Source organism: Camarhynchus parvulus, chromosome 4, assembly GCF_901933205.1.
Source record: "Camarhynchus parvulus chromosome 4, STF_HiC, whole genome shotgun sequence".
NCBI lineage: Eukaryota > Metazoa > Chordata > Aves > Passeriformes > Thraupidae > Camarhynchus > Camarhynchus parvulus.
In genome coordinates this window covers 16,242,813-16,264,929 of record NC_044574.1, presented here as the reverse complement: position 1 = coordinate 16,264,929, position 22,117 = coordinate 16,242,813, and the positions used below count along the sequence as shown (strand labels likewise).

General features: G+C 37.1%; 1 protein-coding gene across 1 annotated transcript in view; it reads left to right on the top strand.

Annotated features, from left to right (window-relative positions):
• Positions 1-185: 185 nt before the first annotated feature.
• FAM184B (family with sequence similarity 184 member B) overlaps positions 186-22,117 on the top strand; it is a 35,927-nt gene continuing 13,995 nt past the window's right edge. Inside the window, exons 1-3 of the mRNA XM_030948303.1 lie at positions 186-969; positions 13,468-14,226; positions 21,309-21,419. Of these exons, the coding sequence (XP_030804163.1) occupies positions 835-969; positions 13,468-14,226; positions 21,309-21,419 (1,005 nt within the window). The 5' untranslated portion in view covers positions 186-834. The remainder of the gene's footprint in view (positions 970-13,467; positions 14,227-21,308; positions 21,420-22,117) is intronic.

Here is a 22,117-nt window from a genome sequence, read left to right as displayed (position 1 = left end):
CCTGCCTTTTTTGTGTGTCTATTTTCCTGCCATTTCCATCCCCTTACTTATTTTACATGTCCAAGCCTGAGTGCTTTGAAACAGTATGCAGAAAAAAAAAAAAAGAATAAAAAAAATAGAGACCTGTAATACTGTCAGTTTTCTTCAGGCACCTTCCCAGTGCTCTTAGTATAAGTGAAGGGAATGGAGTCTCCTTGGATAAAGCAGGCAGACTGGATCCTGGACACAGCTCCTGGGCTCAGCTGTGCTTGTGGGCCCCTTGGCTCCCATTCTGCTTTCAGCACAGCAGCAAAAGCTGAGCAAAGGTTTTCTTCATCACCTATGGGCCCATGCTGGTTTAGAGAGGATTGCCAAAAGTAACAGAGCTTGTGAAAGGTGCCAGTACTCTCTTCTCAGATGACCTCTTCAATCCTTTGACACTTAACAAGGCAGCATGATCTGATCTTCAGGCAATCTCTCCTACAACAGATCCCCGGCAGCGTCTGTGCTACTGTCTCTAGGCAGGCTCAGGCTCCAGCGGGGAATTTGTAGCACCCAGCCGCTGGCGTCTTCTCCCGGCGGAAGCTCAACCATTTGAAGAGAAGGGGAGGGAAAAAAAATCCCAATCAGGACGCTTGCACATGCTGTTCTCTGCTTGCTCGCCTGGGTGTTCTGCTGAAGGACTGGGACATCTGCAGAGGAGGGGGAGCGGCGGGGCCGGAGCGTGCCCTGCTCGGGGCTGAAGTTCCTGCAGCGCCGGGGCTGCGAGTGCGCTCAGCCCGGGGAGCGAGCAGCGCGGCCGGGATCGCGCTCCCCGGAGCGTACGCAGACAGACGTGATTAAAATTCAAGCCTAATGGCCTCTGGCATAAACAACATTCATCAGCCCGGGACGTGCAATGGATCTAATGCCGCTCGCAGCGGCTCGGCAGAGGAATGCAATCGGGAAATGCACGTGAAAATGTGCAAGAAGATTGCCCAGCTCACTAAGGTAAGTCTCGCTGTTGCAGTTTTTCCAGGGAGGTGAGGCTGCCCTGGCCGGGGGTGTCAGGGAATTGTCTCCTCTGGTGCCCCTGTGTGAGAGGAGGGAAGGGAAGCGGCTCTTCTCTTTTTAGGCTGTTACAGAGAACACCGCGGTGCACAAACTTCCCCGCACACAGTTCCCCGCGGGGGCTGCAGCCCATCCTTAGGGGTTGCCTTTGTGGCAGCCGATGGACGGCTCGCACTGAGCTGCTCTAATTACCGTGCGACCATAACGGGAAGAGCTCCAGCTCTGCGAAGACGCGGGGCTTGTCTGGGAGCTGTTGAGAGGGATTGACAGTATCCGCTTTGCTTCTAGAATTACCAAGACTGCAAGTTATTTGAGTTTTCTATGTTCTCAGGTAATATTGTTGCAAAGCTGCAGCCAAAGCTTGGTGCTACAGTACAATGGTACTCTGACTCGCGGTTAATTGTTCCTGATGCACATAAGAAGAGCTACTTTAAATGACGTTTGTAAAAGGAGTTGGAGAAGAGACAGGACTAAATTACGTGGTATATTGTATTTAAAACTTTTAGTCAATGCTGAACTATTCGATATTTTCCACGCCGCGATAAGAAGTAAGAGAAAGTATGTAGGAAATCTATTAACCTATTCTTATGCTGCATCTTTGTCAGTGAAGAAAACCTATTTACTACCCTTGTTTACTAATGCAGCTTTTACATGGTCTGTAACCTCGCTGCAATTGATAGAGACTTATTAGCAATGAAAAAACATTGACTGAAAATGCAGGTCAAAGAATAAGTCATTTAGATGTTCAGGTTAGAATGGCTTACTAGTTACAGTGCTATCATTCTCATGATAACTATACACGATAGTGTATATCGTGCATCAATACATAAAAAAGAGCTACCTCTAATTACATATACTTCCTATGTTATACCTTCTGTACCATACCAATACTTACTTTACAGGTTCTTTGATTGTATGTTTTAATAGAATTTGTGCATAATGTAATCCTTACTTTTGCCCACACATTGCACGATTTTATTGCAGTCATTTTTTCAGATGTCTTTTGCTAAATTTCTACTGTTAAAGTGTGTGTGGATTCTTTTCTTTAGTTTTGATAGAATTTCCCCTCTAGATGCTTTTCAGTTATCTGAAATAAAGATTATTTATACCTGAAGCTTAAAAAATACTTCTGGAAAGCAAATAATTCAGTTTTGGAATGTGGCTTTTAAGCAGTTTTCTCTGCAACAACACTACACTTACAGAGCATTCATGGCACAACTGGAATTTAAATCACATGCTTTCCCTTCTGAATTCTGTGTAGACTAATGCAGTACCAATGGCAAGCATGTAAGAAGCAAAATCTGACACCAGATAAACTGAAAAATGGCTGTATGGAAAATTTGTTATAGTAATTTTTGGCCCAGGAATTTTGAGAGCTCCCTTTTAAAGCACTGTTTTCTTGGTTATATTACAGTCTGAATGATTATAATAAAATCCCTTCTAAATTTAAATGGCCCATAGTACTTTCCTTTTTTATTTCTAACCCAGTATGCAATACTTCTGTGTATTGTTGCACAGCTGCAAATTCCTGTTTCAGTGACTGTAGATTTTCATTGATGAGGAGATAACGATCTTATTATTCATCTACTCAGTGTTGTGCCAGGTGAGATGAATACAAAATATGTAAATTAGGTATAAGATATAGATTTTTACTTCCATTCTCTCTCCTCCTACTCTCAAAGGCAAAGTACATAAGGTATCAACAGGAACCAAATTGGGTGAGGTGATGAGTTCCTGTCCTTGTGTGTAGTGCTGATTATGTCTGAAGGTGCCGGTTAGGGGAATACGGGGATACGGGGATCCAGGGAATCCCAACAGGTAATTTGGGCAGTGACCCTGAGAGCTGCTCCCATTCTACTGCCCTGCTATTTCTGGTTTTGTGGAGGTAGAATACAGGAAGTTGTCATACCTTCAGTCATGCATTTTTTCTGTTCTGCACATTTTTGGCTGTAGCCAGAAAAAATACAGACCTTTAGCAGTATTTTTTTTGCTTTGAGCCGCAGACGGCTAGTTCTTTGTAGCTCACTTCGCTTGAAATGGGTGTATATACATTGTATTTGATTGTAGCAGCATGCATGACTTTGTAGTAGTTATTAAGTAATACCAGTAATGACATTCAAACTTCTCCATCAGACACTGGACTCATGGCCTGCTGTTTCAGGCTTCCCAGTTCATTGTACTTCTGTATCTGTTTAGCAATAACGTGGAGTTTAAGATGCACGGTGACTTTTATAAGACTTGGGGTGTCACTTCCTGCTGCCCCAAGTTATGGATTTGTAACATCTACCGGCTATTAAGGGATTTTCATGTGCTTATGGTTTCTCGGCATAGTCCTTTTTACTTGAAATAGGATGAGAAATTCAAATGAGCTCTTGAAGAAGGGTGTTGAGGATCAGCTTTCATTAACAGAGGCAGTTTGGACAGGGTGACAGGAGCTAGCTACACTGCAGATATCCATGCTATTCAGGCTTCTCTGCAAACCTCTGCCAGTGAGGCTCAAACCAAACCTCCTGTTCTGGACTGCAACTCTGAAACCAAGCCCAATATCAATACCTAGAAAGGTGACAGTACCTGGTGATCAGAGGGCTACCTAAACCACAAAGTAGTTTGGTTTCCTTCTTAGAAACAAATTCCTGGATACCAATGGAGGGGTATTTTTTAATGAGAGAAAAGTTATTCTCAAGTACTTTTTTTCCTTTGGGCTTCATCTGACTCTATATTGCAAACCTGGGAGCCTTGTTGTAAGAAGCACATTTTAAATTGCAGTATTACTGGTCAAGTAGATTGTTACTAAAAAATAAATTCGAGTAGTCTGGCAAAAATTTTGTGTATGTATAGATACTGTGAGTTGTAACAGAGGAAGAGAGTGCTGATGCAAGGACAAGTTAATTGCTGGTAAAATGCACTTGCAAATCCTTTTTTCCCTTTAGGGGAAAGAAATGTCAAAGGGAAGCAAGTGTGTTCCTCTTCCAGAAGCAGCAACGTAGGCAGATGTTCCTTAATGACTCTGTGTGGAGCAGTTCAAAGTGTTACATGTTCTGACTGCCTTTGACCAGCAGTCACTAGGAGGTTCAGCCCCTCAGCTCAGTCAGCAAGGTAGAAAATATGACCATTATTTAATAAGCTTCAGTGGAAAATCAGCCAGAAAAGCAAAACCCTCTTTCCTTCATTGTTTAAGGGAGGGATGGCTGACTTCTGCACTAATATGCTCATATTTAGTTTTGTTAGCTGCACTCTTGTGGGTGTAAATTTACCTAAGAATTTAGCAAGTGACCTGACATGTGTGTGAGGGCATAAACTGTGTACACCACTGCAGTGTCTTGTAGCAGGGCTATATATTACATCTTTTAACCTTTCCTGCTTTTTTTTTTTTTTTGCCATAAATCTATCAGACATTTCTTGGTTTCAGTCATGAAATATGATCAAATTTTAATGGTTTATTCTGGAAGCACCTAACAGCTGGGTAACTCTAACAGAGCACTTCTGTGGTTTACTCATATTCCTGTTGAAAAATGTGGCCTTTTTCACATAGTTTAAGTTTATTGACCTTGTTTGCTGTACTCAGTAACCAGTGCTTGCAGTGGTTCAGCTGCTGTGCAGTTAGTTATTATGCTACCAGAGCTCTCCTGTGTGCTTGAGGCTTTTTGATCTCAACTCTCTAGAGATATATTCAATATTCTACAAAAATGAAGGAAAATAGAATAGAATAAAAACTAGGATCATGCTTTTGGAGTAACAGTATTTTTCCTTTGGGCAAGGAATATAAAAAATTATTTCCATGTAGGCAAATAGAGAGAATCTATTTTTAAAACTGCTTAAATTATGTGCTAAGAAGACCAATGAAATCAGCCATCCCTATCCCTAAGTACTCTCTGATGTATTTGTTTTCACTATTTTTTTGTACAATTTGCTACCAAAGCTAGCATTATTTTTGCCTATGAGCTGACAAGAATGTGCAGGCTGATTTCTTAACTTGTCATTACTATGTTTTTCCTTACAGAAAGTTCTCCCCAAAAAGGAACTCCTGTATTATTAAATGCATGTGCAATGAAATAAAATTGTGTTGATCTGCTAGTCAAAAGCAGTATTAAAGCCATACTTCTATTAGGAAAAAGCCTAGTATCTTATGTGGATAGCTAGAAATTATTATTTAAATTAATTCAAGGGATAAGAATGACATCTATGTATGGAATTACTTCCTTGCCATACAAATTTGGCACTAATTATATCAAGTTTTCAGACAATCTGATGGTCTTATTAACTGACAACTCAAGACTTCTTTATAACAGAGAGTACATAATGAATTCAAGTCTCTTTATCAATGAATACTGGTTAATGTTTATATACAACATATTTTGCATATTATTAATATGCAAATTACAGACAATAGGCAATAAAATATCTAATGATCCATTAATTGCACAAAAGAAAGTTGCAAGCTTATAGCTTTTTCATGTTCTGTCTCTTTTTTTTATGGTAATATTTAAAAGTCCCTTTTTCAGTGACACTGTAATAGTACCTCTCTCCTAATATTTCTTTTAATCAGCATGTCCATGCAGTATTTTACAATTGTGAAAATTATACCCAAATTAGAAGTCAGTTGAAGACATTCTCATGTAAATATTTTGAGCTATCTATTTTAGGCTTTTGAACACTCCAGCATTGAATATTGTATATAAAATACCTTTTTTTCCATAAAGTATCATGTTCTTCCCGCCCCACCCCCAGCAATCACATCCTTATTAGTTAAAAGATTTTCTATGTTTTATTAAAACAGCTGTAACGCTGAGGTAGAACTCCCTCTGTTGCCACCTCTAGAGTCATATTTTAAACACGTTAAGTGTCTCACTGTTTTCCCTGCCTGTACACAAACAGACTGTCTTTTGTCTGGTTCTGAAAACTACTTAACCTGTTTTTAGGTAGAAAGAGATAGACATGTGAGTTTTGGGGGGTTTTTTGTGGCTTGTGCTTAAAGCTGGCAGGAAATCTGTGAATGTAGTTAGAGCAGTACCAAGTCTGAGTTAATTTATCCAACCCCCCAGTGGGCACAATCACTCAAACTTCTCTATGCTGGTTCAAACTTGGCGTTTTACTTCATGTGTATTCATTTGTCTTCCGAAGCTTGGAACAGCAGAATGCACATAACTCTGTTACTGAGGAAATATTGCCTTTATTTTATAAAGAAACTACAGACTGACTGCTTTCAAATAGGGTTGGGTTTTTTTTCTTAAGTTAATGACCTGGGTGAAATTCTTCTGAAGGAAGATGGTATTTTTTTAATGTGGTTGTCATTCAGAACTTTGTCTGACTTGGTTTATAGGCACTTAAAATAAACACAGTTTTAATTTAGAACAGGTTACTACCAGCAAAGTCTTCTGTTTTAATTATCTTTGGAAGCTACAGCATCTGGCTGTGACTGTGCACTGACTGGTTGAAGCTATATAACCCTCTTAGAGGGTTGTAGAAAAGCTGCCTTTAAATGTAAATATGAGCCTGCAGTTGATTATTTTACTTTTTTCATTCAGCAAGAGAGAGCTACTAGAATTTGACAACAAGGCTGTTAAGAACTATAGCTAATACTTTTACATGTTTTACAATCTTGAAATGTTTTTACTAAGATACTGATATACCTTAGTATTTAATAAAAATAATGAATTTTCTGTAGACTACAGGACATAGCAATGCCACAATGCATTGCTGCACTCTTTGCAGACTGCTTCCACTTTTTCTGATGATAAATGGTGGTTAAACTTTCTTGGTTTTATCATCATTGGTGTGATCCCAGAATGTGTCCAGAATATGCTTAATAAGAGTATCTTCCTGAAATGGGAATGTGAGTAGTGGCTGTATTCAATCTAGCTCCATTTTACTGTTACAGATGTTTGTGTAAAAATGTCCTGGGTACATCAGTGACAGTGTAGCAGTATGATGTGTATTATTATGTAGCCCTTTGTCTTCATAACACTATGTTGACTTGGGGTCCAATGATGATGCTTTGAAAATGAGGAGAGAAACTGAAAGAAAAATATCTTTTAAAAAACACTATGGTGAGGTCTGTCTGGGACAATAGCCTGACTCTGATGGTGCCCAGAGAGTTACAGGAGTATGACATGCAACTGGTGTTCTTGTCTAAAGTTTCATTGCCTTCATTGGTCTGTGAGATTTTCCAGAGACTGGCAGAGTATCTTAATACTTCCTTGCCCTAACTGGATTTTTATTCAATACATTTTGCAATCACTTTTTGAATCCCTGTGATCTTTTAGTTGAATTTGCTTACAGCAGCAAGAACTAAAATTTTGGTGCCTCTAGTAGCAGAAACTGATTTTATAAATTCATGGGTATCTGAGGGTTCTGATGGTTTCTTTTCTTAATTAGCAAAGTATCTAGAATATATAAAGAAATCTTTTAAATTTACAAAAATCCTCTCTGAGAATGCAAACTACAGAAGAGTAAGAATTTGATCCAATCTGTATAATGCTTTGGATTAGGAAGAAACAGGACTCTTTTTATCTATGCTTCTCACAGATCTACATAAAGGGCAAAACTTGGGATAAATATTGTGTTTTAAATAAATTATAATATTTGTTTCTACAAAACCATGTATTTGTTTGGGAAAAATCTCTTCCACCTCGAGCTGTAATTAAATCAACAGTTCTGCAACTCATATTTGCAAGACTTTCAAATCATACTATATTTAAAGTAAATACTAGGAAACATGGGAATCAAGTGACAACTTACTTGACAAGTCTCTTTGGGTGGTGCATTTATTGTAAAATTGAACAATATTACTTTATTGTAATCTGCAAATCAGAAGGTTTTTTGGAAACATAAAATTTCAGGTAAATATCTAGAATAATTAAAAAAAACCCAACAAAGTAAAACTCTTGAAAGAACTGAACATGTGTCTGCAATTTAGACTCTTTAAAGTTCTTCACAAGTCTGGGATGTAATGAAACATTTCACAACATACAGTGTTATTGAATGAATTCTATCACCACTGTATTTAAATCTTGTTGATGAAATGCATTAGCTTATATTTTTGAAGCATAATTGAGATGAAACTTCTATGAGTTTAGATAGGTTTAAATCTTAGAAGAGCTTGACATGTCAAAAAAACAGAGCTAAATTATCAGTGAATTTCATGCAAATAAGGTCTTTTTTTTCTTCTATTGACACAAAATTGATGACTTCACTTGAGTACTAAAAATTCACCTAGTCTACAGTGACAACAATGGACAGAGAACATAAATTTGTCAGACAGATCTACTTCTTGCACATTATACATCTGACAGAGTGGTTAGACATAGACAAACAAATTCAGTCATTCTGGAGACATTTTTGAGGTTCATACAACACAGATTAGTCTTTTGACACTTACTGCAGTCAAGACACTTCCTGGACCCCCAATTAACTTTTGTGGTTCTACAGCATATTTTTTCTGTGCTGAAATTATAGGTGTCTTTTTTAGCACCTGCTCGGCTTGTGGAAATATTATTGCAATATAGTTTTACCTTCCTAATTCTTAAATTGCCAGGCAATTATTCTTGTAGCTTATTAGAAACTGTAAAATACAAATGAGGGACAGCTGGATGTCTCTTTAGTAAAATTTAGGCCAGCGTTCATTTTGTGTTAGATCACACTTGAGAGATTAGGTGCAATACATAAACCACTAAAGTACCATTTTCTGTGTTCAGTATTACACTCCAAGCAGAAAAAAAAAAAAAGTAAAAGATGGGACCAAATAAATGTACCTGTGCTATTTTCTTGTATTAAATTTAAACTAAAGGGGGGAGGAAACAAAGGGGGTAGCAGAGGGAGTCAAAAGACGTGCCAAAATATATTAGAAACCTGTAGACATTTTATGCTTATGCTTTCTTGATAGGTTTTAGTATTTCATTGTGGTTTTTAGACTGACTGTAACACATGATAAATGTAGGAAAAGGGGTGATATATTCCAATTTGAAGAATGTAAGGTCAACATGCCCTCTTCTACTGTGAATCTCTAGATAAGGTAAGCCTGAGGCAGATTCAAGAGGATGAGACATTGCACCATGAGTTTCTGCCCAAGAGACATCAGATTATGAAAACACAGGTGGATTTCATACAGAGCCATTGGCTACCTTTGTGCTGTACCACCTCTTCCAGAGTGGTGCAGCACAAGGTAGCTGGGAGATTCTTCCAGGGTCTCAAGGGCCTTATTATTATTTATGAAAGGATATAGATTCACCCTGAAATAAAAGGGAACCTTCTGGAGCAAAATCCTTTTTTAATATTGTAATTAGGAATCATTCTGGTGTAGGATACAAGCAATGCACCTCTTTGGGATGTTTGGAGTGACAATTTGTTTAAAGCTTCTCTCATTCTACACAACACTACATATGTGTTTATGTTATGAACATTTGCTGCAAATATTTGGATGCATTAAATTATTCCTGTGCTTCCAGGGAACTACTGGAACTTGCACAGAATGCAAGGAGAGAGCTGAGACTTAGTTCTTTAGGACCCAAGTCATACTTACAGCAATATCATTTATCATTTGCCACCTATGTATGAAATCTGCACAGATGTAAAATGGGATCAGCATTGTAGGTAATCATAGCCTAGGCCTGTACTTTAATTAAAAGATATTATTCTTCAGTGTTAGAACATGAGAGACTGATTAGAATATTAATTAATGAATTGTGGGAAGTGGGTTTATTTTCTAGAAAGCCTGTGGAGTTGGTGACAAAGAAGGCTAAGGGAAAGAGAAGCCATTTGTTTAAATAACTGAAGTTATTTTTGATAATTTCTCTGTCCTTTGCTTTTAAAGAGACCATTTAAGGCAGGTATGTTTATCAGTACCTCACTCTGCTCTGCCTGGCAAGTAGATGAGTTCAAAGAAAAGTGAAAAGGAGGTGATGCATGAAGTCACTGGGCATTAGTGAGCTTCTAGCAAACTTCTTCCTTAGAAATAGAAGTTTGTCTCCTTCCCTGCTTTGTGTAGTGCCTGTTTGGCACCTTCATCCAGGGCCTTTTCTCATTCTTTTGGTTTTTTGTTTTTGGTTTGTTTTGTTTTGTTTCGTTTTTGATATTAACCCTTTTTTTTTGTCAGGAAGTTTTGTGTCCACTAGCTTGGGCTTGAAGGAAGAATATTTGTGATCTTTTGCTTTTCTTTGATTCATCTTAGTATCGTCACTGCACCTTCCATACCAAATTGTCTTACTCAGCTAGAAAAGCAACCTGCTAGAACCAGTTTTTTCATTATGACAGTCAGGTTCCTCTAAGAATAGGATTTAACACTACTGTAGGAAGAGAGTAATTTTTGGTTTGAATGCTTTAACTCTGCCTTCACTGTTAGGGTGCAGTTGAAAATTTTCTTTTTCAATTTTTTTTGTTTTGTTTTGGTTGGTTCGTTTGTTATTTTATATCACCATAAAGAAAATGAGAAAGGAAATGGTATTTAGATTTACAGCATTTGGAGGATAAAATAGGACAAGTAAGATGCATTCACATTCACTGCGCTGTTAATATTCAAATGTATATGTGTAATACTTTTTTTACCAACCTGCCATATAACACTCAGGTGCTATAAATTCAGTACAGTGTTTCCCAATCCATTTGGTTTTGGAGAGCTGTGAGGAGGCAGAAGCCATTGGTATTATGGTAGTGACTCCCAGAGCAGTGATGTGCCCTTTTCACTTGAAAGCTATTCTGCCTGTACTGTCAAATGATCTGTTTTAGAGCTGCTTTTTAAAAGCTGTTTATCAACACAGCTGTTAAAGGATTTATACCACATTAGTACACTCACACTGTACAGGTCTGAAATAATTTTTCAGTATTTTTCCTTTTAGCACATAAAGCACTGCATTCATCTCAAATAACTCCAGTCTTCAAAATAAGGTATCTGGAATAGGAATATAGGAGCTATATTCAGTAGGGAGTGAAAGGGAAGGGTATAAATTTCATAAAGTAGAGAGCAGCAGCCATCTCAAAATTAAATCTTTTAAGAAGTTTAAGATATGGAGGAGTCAGTTTCAGCACTCAAGCTTGAAGATTAAATTTAAGGGCATGCAAATCAAAATGCTTCACTGTGGTTCTAGCCAGTATTGAACAGAAGGGTAGGATTCATAGATGGGGCAGGGAGGCCAAGTTCTTCCATGGTTTTAGATAACTCACCTAAGGTGCTGGTGGTAGTCTAACTACCACCTGGTAATTAGAATGGCTAGTAGCTGGCTTAGTGGAATTTGGGAAACCTGTATGATTAAGTCAGATTTTAGAGGAATCCTGACCACGACATAGCATGAGACAGGTCATGGTGATTTGCTAGATAAATTTATCATTGAGTGAAAGTCTGAGTCACAAAGGTTGGATGTTCATTTCTGTTTTAGTGGTGGAATGAAATACAGAAATGTGATCATCAGCATCTGACCTACTTAACTGAAGTGTTACCCAACCTAATTACTGGCCATTCAGTGGGCAAGAATAATCTTCTTGGAGTTTTTTTGTCTGTCTCCTGAATAGATAAGAACTGTTAATAGAATGATTTTAGCTCGTGAGATGAAGAAATATGCTCAGTGTACTGTAACTCTTTCAATTTCAAAGGAAAATGGTTAAAAATAACAGAGAGGAATTAATGGCTTGTAATCTAAGGCCCCAAAATATACTTATCTAAATGTAGACAATACCTTCTTGTCTGGTATTCTTCTGAAATATGATGCTGTTATTCTATTCTATGTTTATCAAGAAATATATTCAGACTGTGTTTTGCATTTGTGACTTTTTAAGGCTTCTGTACCTAATTCATTACTGCCAGGGAGGAACTTGACTATACACAAGATTTATTTGTGTATTTGCTTTCATTTATGGTTGACTGAAATGCAATGTGTTATTCATATACAGATAGCACAAAAAATGGTTGGACATAATAAACAAATTCAATAATTCTGAAGACATCTTCAGAATCTGGACTTATATAACAATTGCAGGCTTGTGACACTTATTCTGGTCAAGACACTTCTGAACTCTAAATTGAGACTTGCCCTGGTAAAGGCTTGAAAATTATAGGGCCACAACTCGAGCATAATTAAAGAATTGTGTCATTGTTTCTGTATTTATTTATTTACCTACCTACTTAAGGCTATGATTTTCACAAACATTGTCTAAGAATCTTTTGATTAACTTCTGTGGGCTCAGAGCAGACTGAAAATATCTGTCAAAATTTGTGTACAAATTCCAAGCCTAGATTTTAGAGCACTAATTTATCCCTAAAATACCCTAACCAACCAATCAAGTAAAAAACCTTCCTACATAATGTGTTGTTCTCCTTGAGTTAGATAACTATGTCCAGTAGAAACTGGATTAGCTCCCATGGCCTGGTGGAGGTCTGAAAAGACAAACATGTGTCTTTTCAAGGCAGTTATTTTGTTGTGCAGTTATATGTAGCTGTAAATTTAAGTTGGGCATTTACTCTTCATTTCAGGGTACTGTGGGCTTCTAAAAGTATTTTCTTTTCGAAGCAGCAGTAGGGTGCTTCTACAACAGCTTCTGTGAAAGATATTTGGGGTATATTATGGTAACAGATGAAGCCTGCTTAGGGTAATATGGTCTTAGAGTCATGAGAATTATTATTCTGCATTTTATAAAAGAAAATAGACCAATAAAGGGTTTAAATCAGTTTTTTGGAAAAATTACTTATCGTCATCAGAGATTTGCTTGAATCTGCTAAAAGCAGTTTTGAGATTTTTAGCTGTTACTGAAATTATGGGGAAAAGACCCTGAAACATTGCCTGTACATTTCTTAGAATCAAGTCAAAAGATGCTTGCAGTTACCTACACTGCAATACCTACCCTGAAATGCTAACCAAACTGACTTGTCAGGAATGTGATTCCAGTAGTGCATCTTCCATGGTGTTTCGACAGAAGTGCAGAATTTAATCTGCTTTCCATACTTTCATTTACATCAATAAGTGATTTTGGTCCACATGAACTGCATGTCAGGAGCTCAGGTTTCACTGTTCAGATTTGCCACTGCTGGTCCCCAGCACTTTGTCATGCTAAAGGCAATGTGGCCTTTAGTAGTCCTGCTGCACTGAAGATCTGATGGACTGGACTTTAAATAAGGAGTCAGTCAGCTAGAGAAGGGACCCAACTTCTTTCTTTGTATTAAAGATCAAACTAGTGGTATGAAGTGACAGCTTGTCTAGAATAAAAAAGAAATCTGTGACAAAATTTAAAAAAATACTGTTTGTCACCTTTTTTATAAGGTTTTTCAGTTTAATTGTCCCTTCTGTTCCTAGTGGGCAAAAAAACCCCAAGCGAAACAACACAAAGAGCCAGCACCACCAGAAAAATATTAATCTTCAATCTCTTTTAGTGTTTAACACCTTGATAAATAGAGTAACTGGATTAATGGTTATTGTTGACAAGATACTTTACTTTTCTATTTTTCTTATTCAATAGGTGATATATGCCCTGAACACTAAGAATGATGAACATGAGGACAGTATACAGGCGTTGAGAGAGGCTCATGAAGAAGAAATTCAGAATATTCTTGCTGAGACAAGAGAAACAATTCTCCAGTGTAAAAGTAAAGCTGAAGAAGAGCAGTTACTGAGAAAGCATATTCAGGCCCTTGAAATTGCAGTAGCACACCACAAGAGATTGAAGGAAGAAGCCTTAGCAGAGTTAATATTGTGTAAAAAACAAGCAGAAGAGAAGGAGTCAAGAACAGAAGAGAAACAAGCACAGACGGGTGTTTCTACAGACACAGCAGACACTACTGCAGGCTTTGAAAATAAACTTCTACATTTAAATCAGGAATTTGATGGACTGCTAAAGGATTGTAAAGCATTTAGAGGAGAAAATCTAGATAAAAAAGTACATTTAGATGAAAAATGTAGTGTGGAAAGGCACGCTGTAATGAATGAGGTGGAAAACCTGAAGAGCGAGAACCAGAAAACATCTGAAGAATATATTCAAAAAACAAGAAAACTGCAAGCCCCTTGTGAGATAGAAAAAGACACTTTGAAAATAGCCATGCAGCAATCTGTGATAGAAACAAACTGCCAACAAGGAGAAACAGAGCAAAAGAAGAGCTCAGAGACTGAGGAAGGTTTTTTACTGCAGCAGGTAAAGAAGCTGGAAGCAGATCTAGAGGAGAAAAGCCAGAAGATTAATGAGAGGAAGAAACATTCCCAGAAGCTGAAGGAGCGGATACAGGTAGAGTTAATCCCTATCTCTGCCTGAGAAAGTGAAAATTATCAATTCTTTAAAATTTGGGAGAGGATGGTCTTTTAAAGATCATGTTGATTCAAATGCTTTTTAAGTAGTAAAGCAGTTTTAGAGGCTTAAAATGGAAATAGGAGTGATATAATGCTGGCAGCTTTAAAGAAAGAGTTAAGATGATTAGTAACTCATTAGGAGAACACTTTGAACACTATAATTTGTATTCCTTGAAGGAGGAGTGAAGTAAAATTTATCTGTTGGCTGAAGAGATTTTCTGCCCAGAAATGGGACGAGAGCAGCAAGCAGGCACTACTGCTACCAGTGAGTGTTTGTTTACAGAGTACATTCTCCTTTTCCCTTTTGGGTGCCAATAGCTCGGCGCATGGATACAAAGAGGGTTACATATGAGACCTGAGCTGGCAGTTTAAGAATCAAGTTTTTTATATGACTCTTGCAGCAGTGGCTTGTTTCAAGTGCCATTTAATGAAGTGTCCTTTACACTTGTGAAGTTTTATGTGCTGAGCCATGAGACTTTGGCCATTGGTTCTCACCTTGTACTTTGCCTGCCCACCCTCACTGCTGTCTATCTCACATGTTTGCAGCACAGCTCAGCAGACCCTTCCTGGTTGCATCATGTGTCAGATGCAGTTTCAGAGGTTGGCATGCCATGGGAAATCTGCCAAACAGCTGCTTTTGGTGCATAGGGTCAGAGTGCAGAAGAGATGCTGATGCACAGTGCTGAAATTGAAGCACCCAGCTATGCTCTGTGCTCACCAGTTCAACTTCCTTCTGATTATTTTGGTCCTTTACATCACATAAACTCACCTACCAGACATGCCCCCAGCCCTGTGACAGCAAGCTCATATATTAGTAAGAAAACACCTTAAGGTCTAGATTTGAAGTATTACAGATTAACAAAAATGGTTCCCTAATGGGAAAGAAAATTTTCTTCCTTTAGAGGAAGAGAGCCCCAGAATTCTGCAGGGAGCAGGGTCAGCCCAGTCAGCTGTGTTCTTCCAAGGCAGCTCTTCACTCTTTTCACCATCTGCCCTCACATCTTGCTTGCCACTATTGTTTTGCTGATGATGCAGAGTTCTGAGCTACTTCTTTTAGGATGTTCTTAAGGGGAAGTTCAGCCTTCAATACAGTCCCTACCTCTTTGTTTTACAAGAACAGAGGATGAATTGAATACACCTTCCCAACATTATTCATATTTCATTGTCTCAGTGTGTAGATCTGTAGCAGAACAACCTCTATTTTTTTACAGAAAAGTGGAGAGGATACAAAGATGCACATAAGCCCTTTTTTTAAATTGTGTCAATCTGTAATATCTGTTTTAAATTAAGTCAATCTGTAATATCTGTTTCAATTCCAAAAAATATCCTGGCTCTATAGAAGTTGGAAGCATTAGAGGGGAAGAGAGAAAGGAAGATTTAAATTTTTTTTCTGTGGATACTTTAGGTGACATTCAGGGAAAATTAAGAATAAACACATGAAAATTTATGCATGTGGTTTACTCTTCTGGTTTATTGTATAAGAATGCAGTAATTTAGGAACAAAAAATGTAAAATATGATAGGAAGTGGAAGTAAAAAGGTGGTGTCATTAGCAATTTATTTTCTAAATTCAGTTTCAGCTGGATAAAACTGAAATATTTTCTGAAGGACATATGCTCAACTCGTACATTTCAAATCCTCTAAGTCTGTGGAATGAGGCTGATTTACATACCAGTGGAGCATATTGCCTTGAATCTTTGGAGAGATACACTCAGACTAGGATAGATCTGGAAGGAGGGAGAGTTAGACATGATGTTGTTTTCTGTTTCTTTTACAGTTTGAACAAAAAAAATAGTAAAGTTTCTCCTTTCTAAATTAACTATTTCTTACGCCATCATTAAATACATTTTTTCAGACTTCTATGGACAATGGCAGACATGGAAGTAGAAACGTCTTTTTAATCAGAAATACCTTTGAGCCTTAGTAAATACTAGCAGGAAAAGCTATTATAAGGCTTGAAAGATGAAAGGACAGTTGATTCAACAAAATGAATTTTCCTGTTTTCTCCTTAGTGAATGCCAAGCGGTTTGAGACCTTTTGATGAAAAGCATTGCATTAGTACACATTTATTATTACTGCTGTAGAAGGGAGAATACAAAGGTTGACAAATCATTAAATCTGATCTGTTCAGTCTAGTTTTGGAAGAATTCTGGCATATATGCCAGAGGTAAAAGTAACAAGCTTACCTTGAGGTTTTGAGCTACAGAGAGTGTTAAATGCAAGTTAGTTTTAACCCTGAGGTTTTACTTGACATTCATATAGGAAAAAATGGCAGTTTTATCTGAGTATTGCAGTATTATGCTAGACATCTGAAACTGCAACTAGAACTTCCAGAAATAGCACATTCAATATGATTCAAATTTTTTCCATTAGTAATGGAAAGACAACTCCCAGCAAGGTCTGGGCACAAGAAGTCCCAGCAAAGTAGGACACAATTTTTTCTGAGTTTAGGCATCTGTATATGGATTATGTTACAAACTTTTATATTTCAGCAACTGAAAAAACCTTAATTAATATTCATTAACTTTTGGCTTAAGTTGTCATTATTAGAAGTTGTAATTTTTCAAATTATTAGAAGTATAGCCTACTTCAAGTTTAGGACAATCTCAGACATCTTTTAGATGGTAACTATTGATGGGTATTCACTTTACAATGATGCCAACTATGTGTGAAGGAAGGGCTCCACATCACAAATATTCTGGCAGCAGAGAGAGTTTAAGGGTATAGAAGAGCAAACAAAATGCATTTAAATCAGCTCTGTAGGTGATTTATATCATGGAACACCAAGAGAGAAAATGACCATTTATTTCTTATTACAAGAAAATTACACATGTAATAAATGTGAAAGTAATGTCATGCATATTTTAGGATTTGGAAGTGTAGCTTAAGCGAATACAGCAAGAAATTCTGGGATCAAAATGTATAGTGAAAAAAGAGGAAGAAGGTCTAAGTGTAGTCAATGAGAGAAATTCACATCAAGAAAAGGAAATCCTGCATAAAGCAGGTAAGATGCTCATTAATGTCATTCTAAAGTATTTTCCATGTTAGTAGTCACTGATATTGGAAATTCTGCAAGTTTTTTATGCTACTTGATATGTAAATTTTGGTGCCAGAGAAGATATGGAAGCTGTATTGAATTCCCAAAGCAAAGCTGTTAAAAAGTAGATGAACTGAAACATCAAATAACGCAGCGGCAGCGAATTACTTGTACCAAAGAGAGTCAGAAAAAGAGCAACTCTGAAGATGTGCAAGAGCTTTAACAGGTGATTTGCTCTCAAATATTCAAAGATAATGGCATACCAAAAGTACTGAAATCAATGTAGGGTTTTTTTACAGTTGATAGCTTTATTGTACAGGAGTCAATCCTGTAAGATTCCCAGATCCCTGAGCTCATTCAGTGGAACACTGACTTGTGTTCATAACCTGAAATACCTGAGCTCCTGCAAAGACAGCAAAGGAGTCCTTGGGCTAGACCAGGGCGTAGTGTTCAACTGCTTCTGTAACCAAAGCCTTAAAGAGAGCAATGTCTAAGGCAGACTTTCTCTGCTGAGGTCAAGCTGGAATACTGATTTGTTTTCAAATATAGAAAATAGTTATTCTGAAAAGCTGTGCAGAAATTATAGCAGGAATAAACTCAGTAAAATGAGGAATGTGTGTATCCTGAGAGTACCCTCTGTGCAATATCTCCCCTTAAGCAACTGTTCAGCCCTGAATCTTTTTTACACTTTTTAGTTCTCTTTAACTATTGTTAAGCTACCATTTAGGAAAATTAGACTTGGCATCACAGTCAGCAAATCATCTACTCTACTTTTTCACAGGACTAAGGATGTCCTTGAGGGAGCCTGCATGGTTGGAAGTGAGTTACACACCCCGCTCAAACCAGAACAGCAAAAAACCCCAAATCATTCCTAGACTTCAGAAGAGACTTACCATCCTGAATCCAAACAGTTCTACATTTTTAACTAAAATAAAGCTTATATTTTTCAATGGAGTATTGCCACCCAAACAACATTTTCACTACAAAATAGACTACTGTGATCCCGGAGTTCTACCCTGGGTTTTTTTTGTACAATATTTCTAGTGTGTTTTATAGGCTGTGGAAACTGTAGCTGTTTACAAGGAGGGTATGAATAAAAGAGAGAACTTTCTTTGTAAAATCAAGCATCAGTCCTATAAGGAAAAGATTTGTCTGAAGGAATAGCCATTAAAAGGAATGATAGATCATGTAATGAAGGCTACAATGGAAATAAGGCCAGTCTAAAACTTCATGGAATCTGAAAAAAAAAAAAAGCAGAAGGTAGGAATGTTCTTCTATTTATAGATGCTTTAATTCATCTGGTTTTAATCTTATTGGTCACAGCAACATCATTTGAATTATGCTCACTGTAGGCGCTTTGAATTAACATAAAATGCCAGGATTTTCTTGCTACAGAAAAAAAATCAGAAAAAGGAAAAAAAAAAGGTCAGACTGATTTATTTCTGTGAAAAGCTCCAAAGACAGGTGAATTTATCCTTGATGGGATAAATGGCCTTCTTAGCAATACTTATCCTTGCATTTTTTGCATGTGGCAGTTGGAGTGTTTTATAGAAGATTCTTCCTGAAGAAGATTGTATTGTGGATGTTGTTCCAATTCCCAAGTTAAATTTTCATGGATTGCTGCTGTGAAACACCCAGATAAATTTATGCAAAATGTTGGTAAATTAATTCAGAGTGCATGTGTTATCAGTGAAATTGCAACTATTTACAATGCATACATAAATACATACATATATATATATATGTGTCTCTATTTAACTTTAGTCAGAAAGAAGGCTCATCTTCTTGTAGATCCAAACAATTTACCTGAGCAATACCTTTTTTCAGTGTGTTTTAAGTGGGGAAGCTGTTATTTTTGTTGTTGATATGCATTAGCAGTAATTGACTTAAGAGATTCTTCAGAGAATTTCACTTTCATCAGAGCTGCTGTCTGTGACTGAATCCTTTGGCTTTAGGAAATTTGCAGTCTCTAATGTTTTTGTGCAGTAGGAGCCTAAGCGTGAGCTGAATTCTGTTCAAAGGGAGGATAACCTTGAAACGTATGTTTTAATGATTAGTGGAGCTCACAAGTCAGTGCATGTCTGTGATTTGCCAAATTTGAGCATAAGCCAAGGAGGAAGTTAGGTTCTGACTCCTAATGGACTTTGGTGTTCTTCAAAGATCTGCTAGACAGAAAAAGATGGTTAATTTCAGCAGTGTGTAGGATGGGACAATAAGGCTACTGGTCAAGTGGTTTTTAGACCCTTCTTGGTGCTAAGAATGAACTTCTACCCATTTTCTGCAGTTAAGACTGCTATAACTTTCTGAGTGCAGTGTTTACTTGAGAATAATTAAACACTTGCTGACAAGTTGTGAAGTCCTAAAAAGCAAGCAGCTGCTGTCCCTAAATGTGGAGCTTCATAGTACCTGCCCAGTCTTGGAGACCAGGAATTGTGTTTAATCTTGCCAAAAGAATTTATGTCCATGAAACTGCTGGAGTTTATACATTTATACAATCTTATTTCTCAAAATTGAACCCGGGTGAGTAAATTATTTTATCTGCTTGTGAAATGGCTCACTTTTGATCAGTATCTGAAGATGCAATGCTTCAAGGTACATAGTTAAACTAGTGAAGCCTCATGGAAATTGCTTTGCCTTTTATATAGTGTATTCTACTTATTATTAGCTTGTACATGTATTCTTAAAATTATGCCAGGCTGAAGCTCTTCATGCGAGTCAGATTGAATTTAAGTATCAAACACTTCATACTTTAGAACAAAGGCATACTAGTAGACATTTGTTTTTTATAGGCAATAAATATTATTGCTTATAATAATATCTTCTTAGATAATCATATTAATTTAATCAGGAAATATTGAGTTAGTAAAACAAATAAAATTACAATTTTTTTCATTATTGATGCTGTTTATATCCTCTTATTCAACTAAGTCCTGTAATAGCTGTTAAGGAAGTGTTATATCTATTTTTCCAGATAGAAAAATTAAGATACAGAGAAGAAAGTCAGTTGACAGAGTTGAAGTGGGAATGTTGCACCTGATCTTCACGTTTTAATCAAAAAGACACTTATATCTGCTCATTTTTGTAGAGGCAAAACTAAAGCTAATTCCTCCCTTGCAATATTCATGTATCTGTTTAATTCCATCCTTTAATTGCTACCTAGGTTTTACACAGGGGTGTGTGAGAAGGAGCTGTACAGGATGGGGGAGGTGTTAAGTAGTTTATTTTTTTTCTATTTCCTTCAGTTCATGAAGACACTGTAGAATGTTTTTTGAGTTAGCAAATTTGCACAAATAGGAAGAGCAACAACAGTAATGAATTTGTAGAAGTTTCTAGAAGTTGCACATTCAGTCTTTCTACAACAAGTAATTGCTAACACTTGCTACAAACAATTGCTACAAGCTCTTGGTCACTGTCTTGCAATTGATACTCTCATTGATTTTTTAATTATTTCCAGAAACATGGTGATTTTATATTCCTCATTTTTTAATTTTTTTTTTTTTTTTTACTTCCTCACCATTATTTTCTTTATGGATGCTGTCAGATATTGCTTCATTTTGATTCTCTTTCCACTAACTGCACATTACTCATCTTGTTATTTATATGGCCAATGTATAGTTACGGTTTTTCAGGTCTTGTGAGTGACTCTTGCATACTAAATTCTTTTTGAAGATTAGCACCACTCTAGGCAAAACAGTCTGACTCTTCATGGTGTAGTTTTACACCTTAGGGAAGCTTTCAGTAGAAGATTAGGATAATGTGAGCTGTATTGTCTCACAGTAATATTAGAAAGAAGCAAACCAAACGGTTTCTATATTTTAAATTAAATAACACAACTGACATTAATTGACAGTAGCATGTACTATTGTGTACACTGCTGTATTATCTAGGTTAATGTAGAAGAAGAGTCTTCTTTTTCATGCTGCTTGTTTTGTCCCATCTACTGCATGCTCTTGTCTTTTCTTCTTTTATTTTTTTTAATTTTAGGAGCTCCAGACACAGCTAGATGAATTTAAAAGAAAATCTGAGTGTGAACTAAAGCAACTAGAGAAAGAGAAAGAAGTTCTTACTGGGAAACTTCAAAACTCTTCACTGGAGGTAAACTAGGCATAAATGTAATGCAGTAATAAAAAGTCTCTTCATGTTTCGTCCCATCTGAGAGAGTCTGGATTAGATTTTAATACTATCACTCAATAAAATATGCAAGGACTCCAGATAGAAATAACAGCTTCCAAATATCTATGAAGATTTTGACAAGCCTATTTATTTCATATATTACTCTGTGGAGCTGTGCTAAGGTGAGGAGTTTGGCTGTATGAGAGTTGTAGAGTGACTGTGATTGTTTGTTTGTTTACAGGACAAAGTGAGATTAGAATCTTCCTTACAACTCCTGTTAACTTTCTGATTTTTTTTTTAATGCATAGAGATGTATCTTCACTGATTCTAGCCAGTTTCACTTCCCTGAAGTTCAGTGGGAGCTTGCATGGCAACAACTCTGCAAAAAATGAAGACCTAGATTTTCTTCAGTTGATATTTGTAGCCTCTCAGTGGCCATAATAAGCTCTTGCTGAGGGGTTAAAGACAGAGAAAGGACAGATAGGCTCATGAGGAGGCTAAGCAAAACATTGTCCTCTCTTTACTGGCTCCGCTTTCGCACATGCCATTACTACGCCTTGGTGTGCATGTTCCAGCAATCAGGCCATGGGTTGTGCTCATTTATGGTCACATAAACCACACCTGGTTTTTCTCCCATCTGTGCTACACTAGCTGTACTAGTTATGAGTGCAGCATGGGTT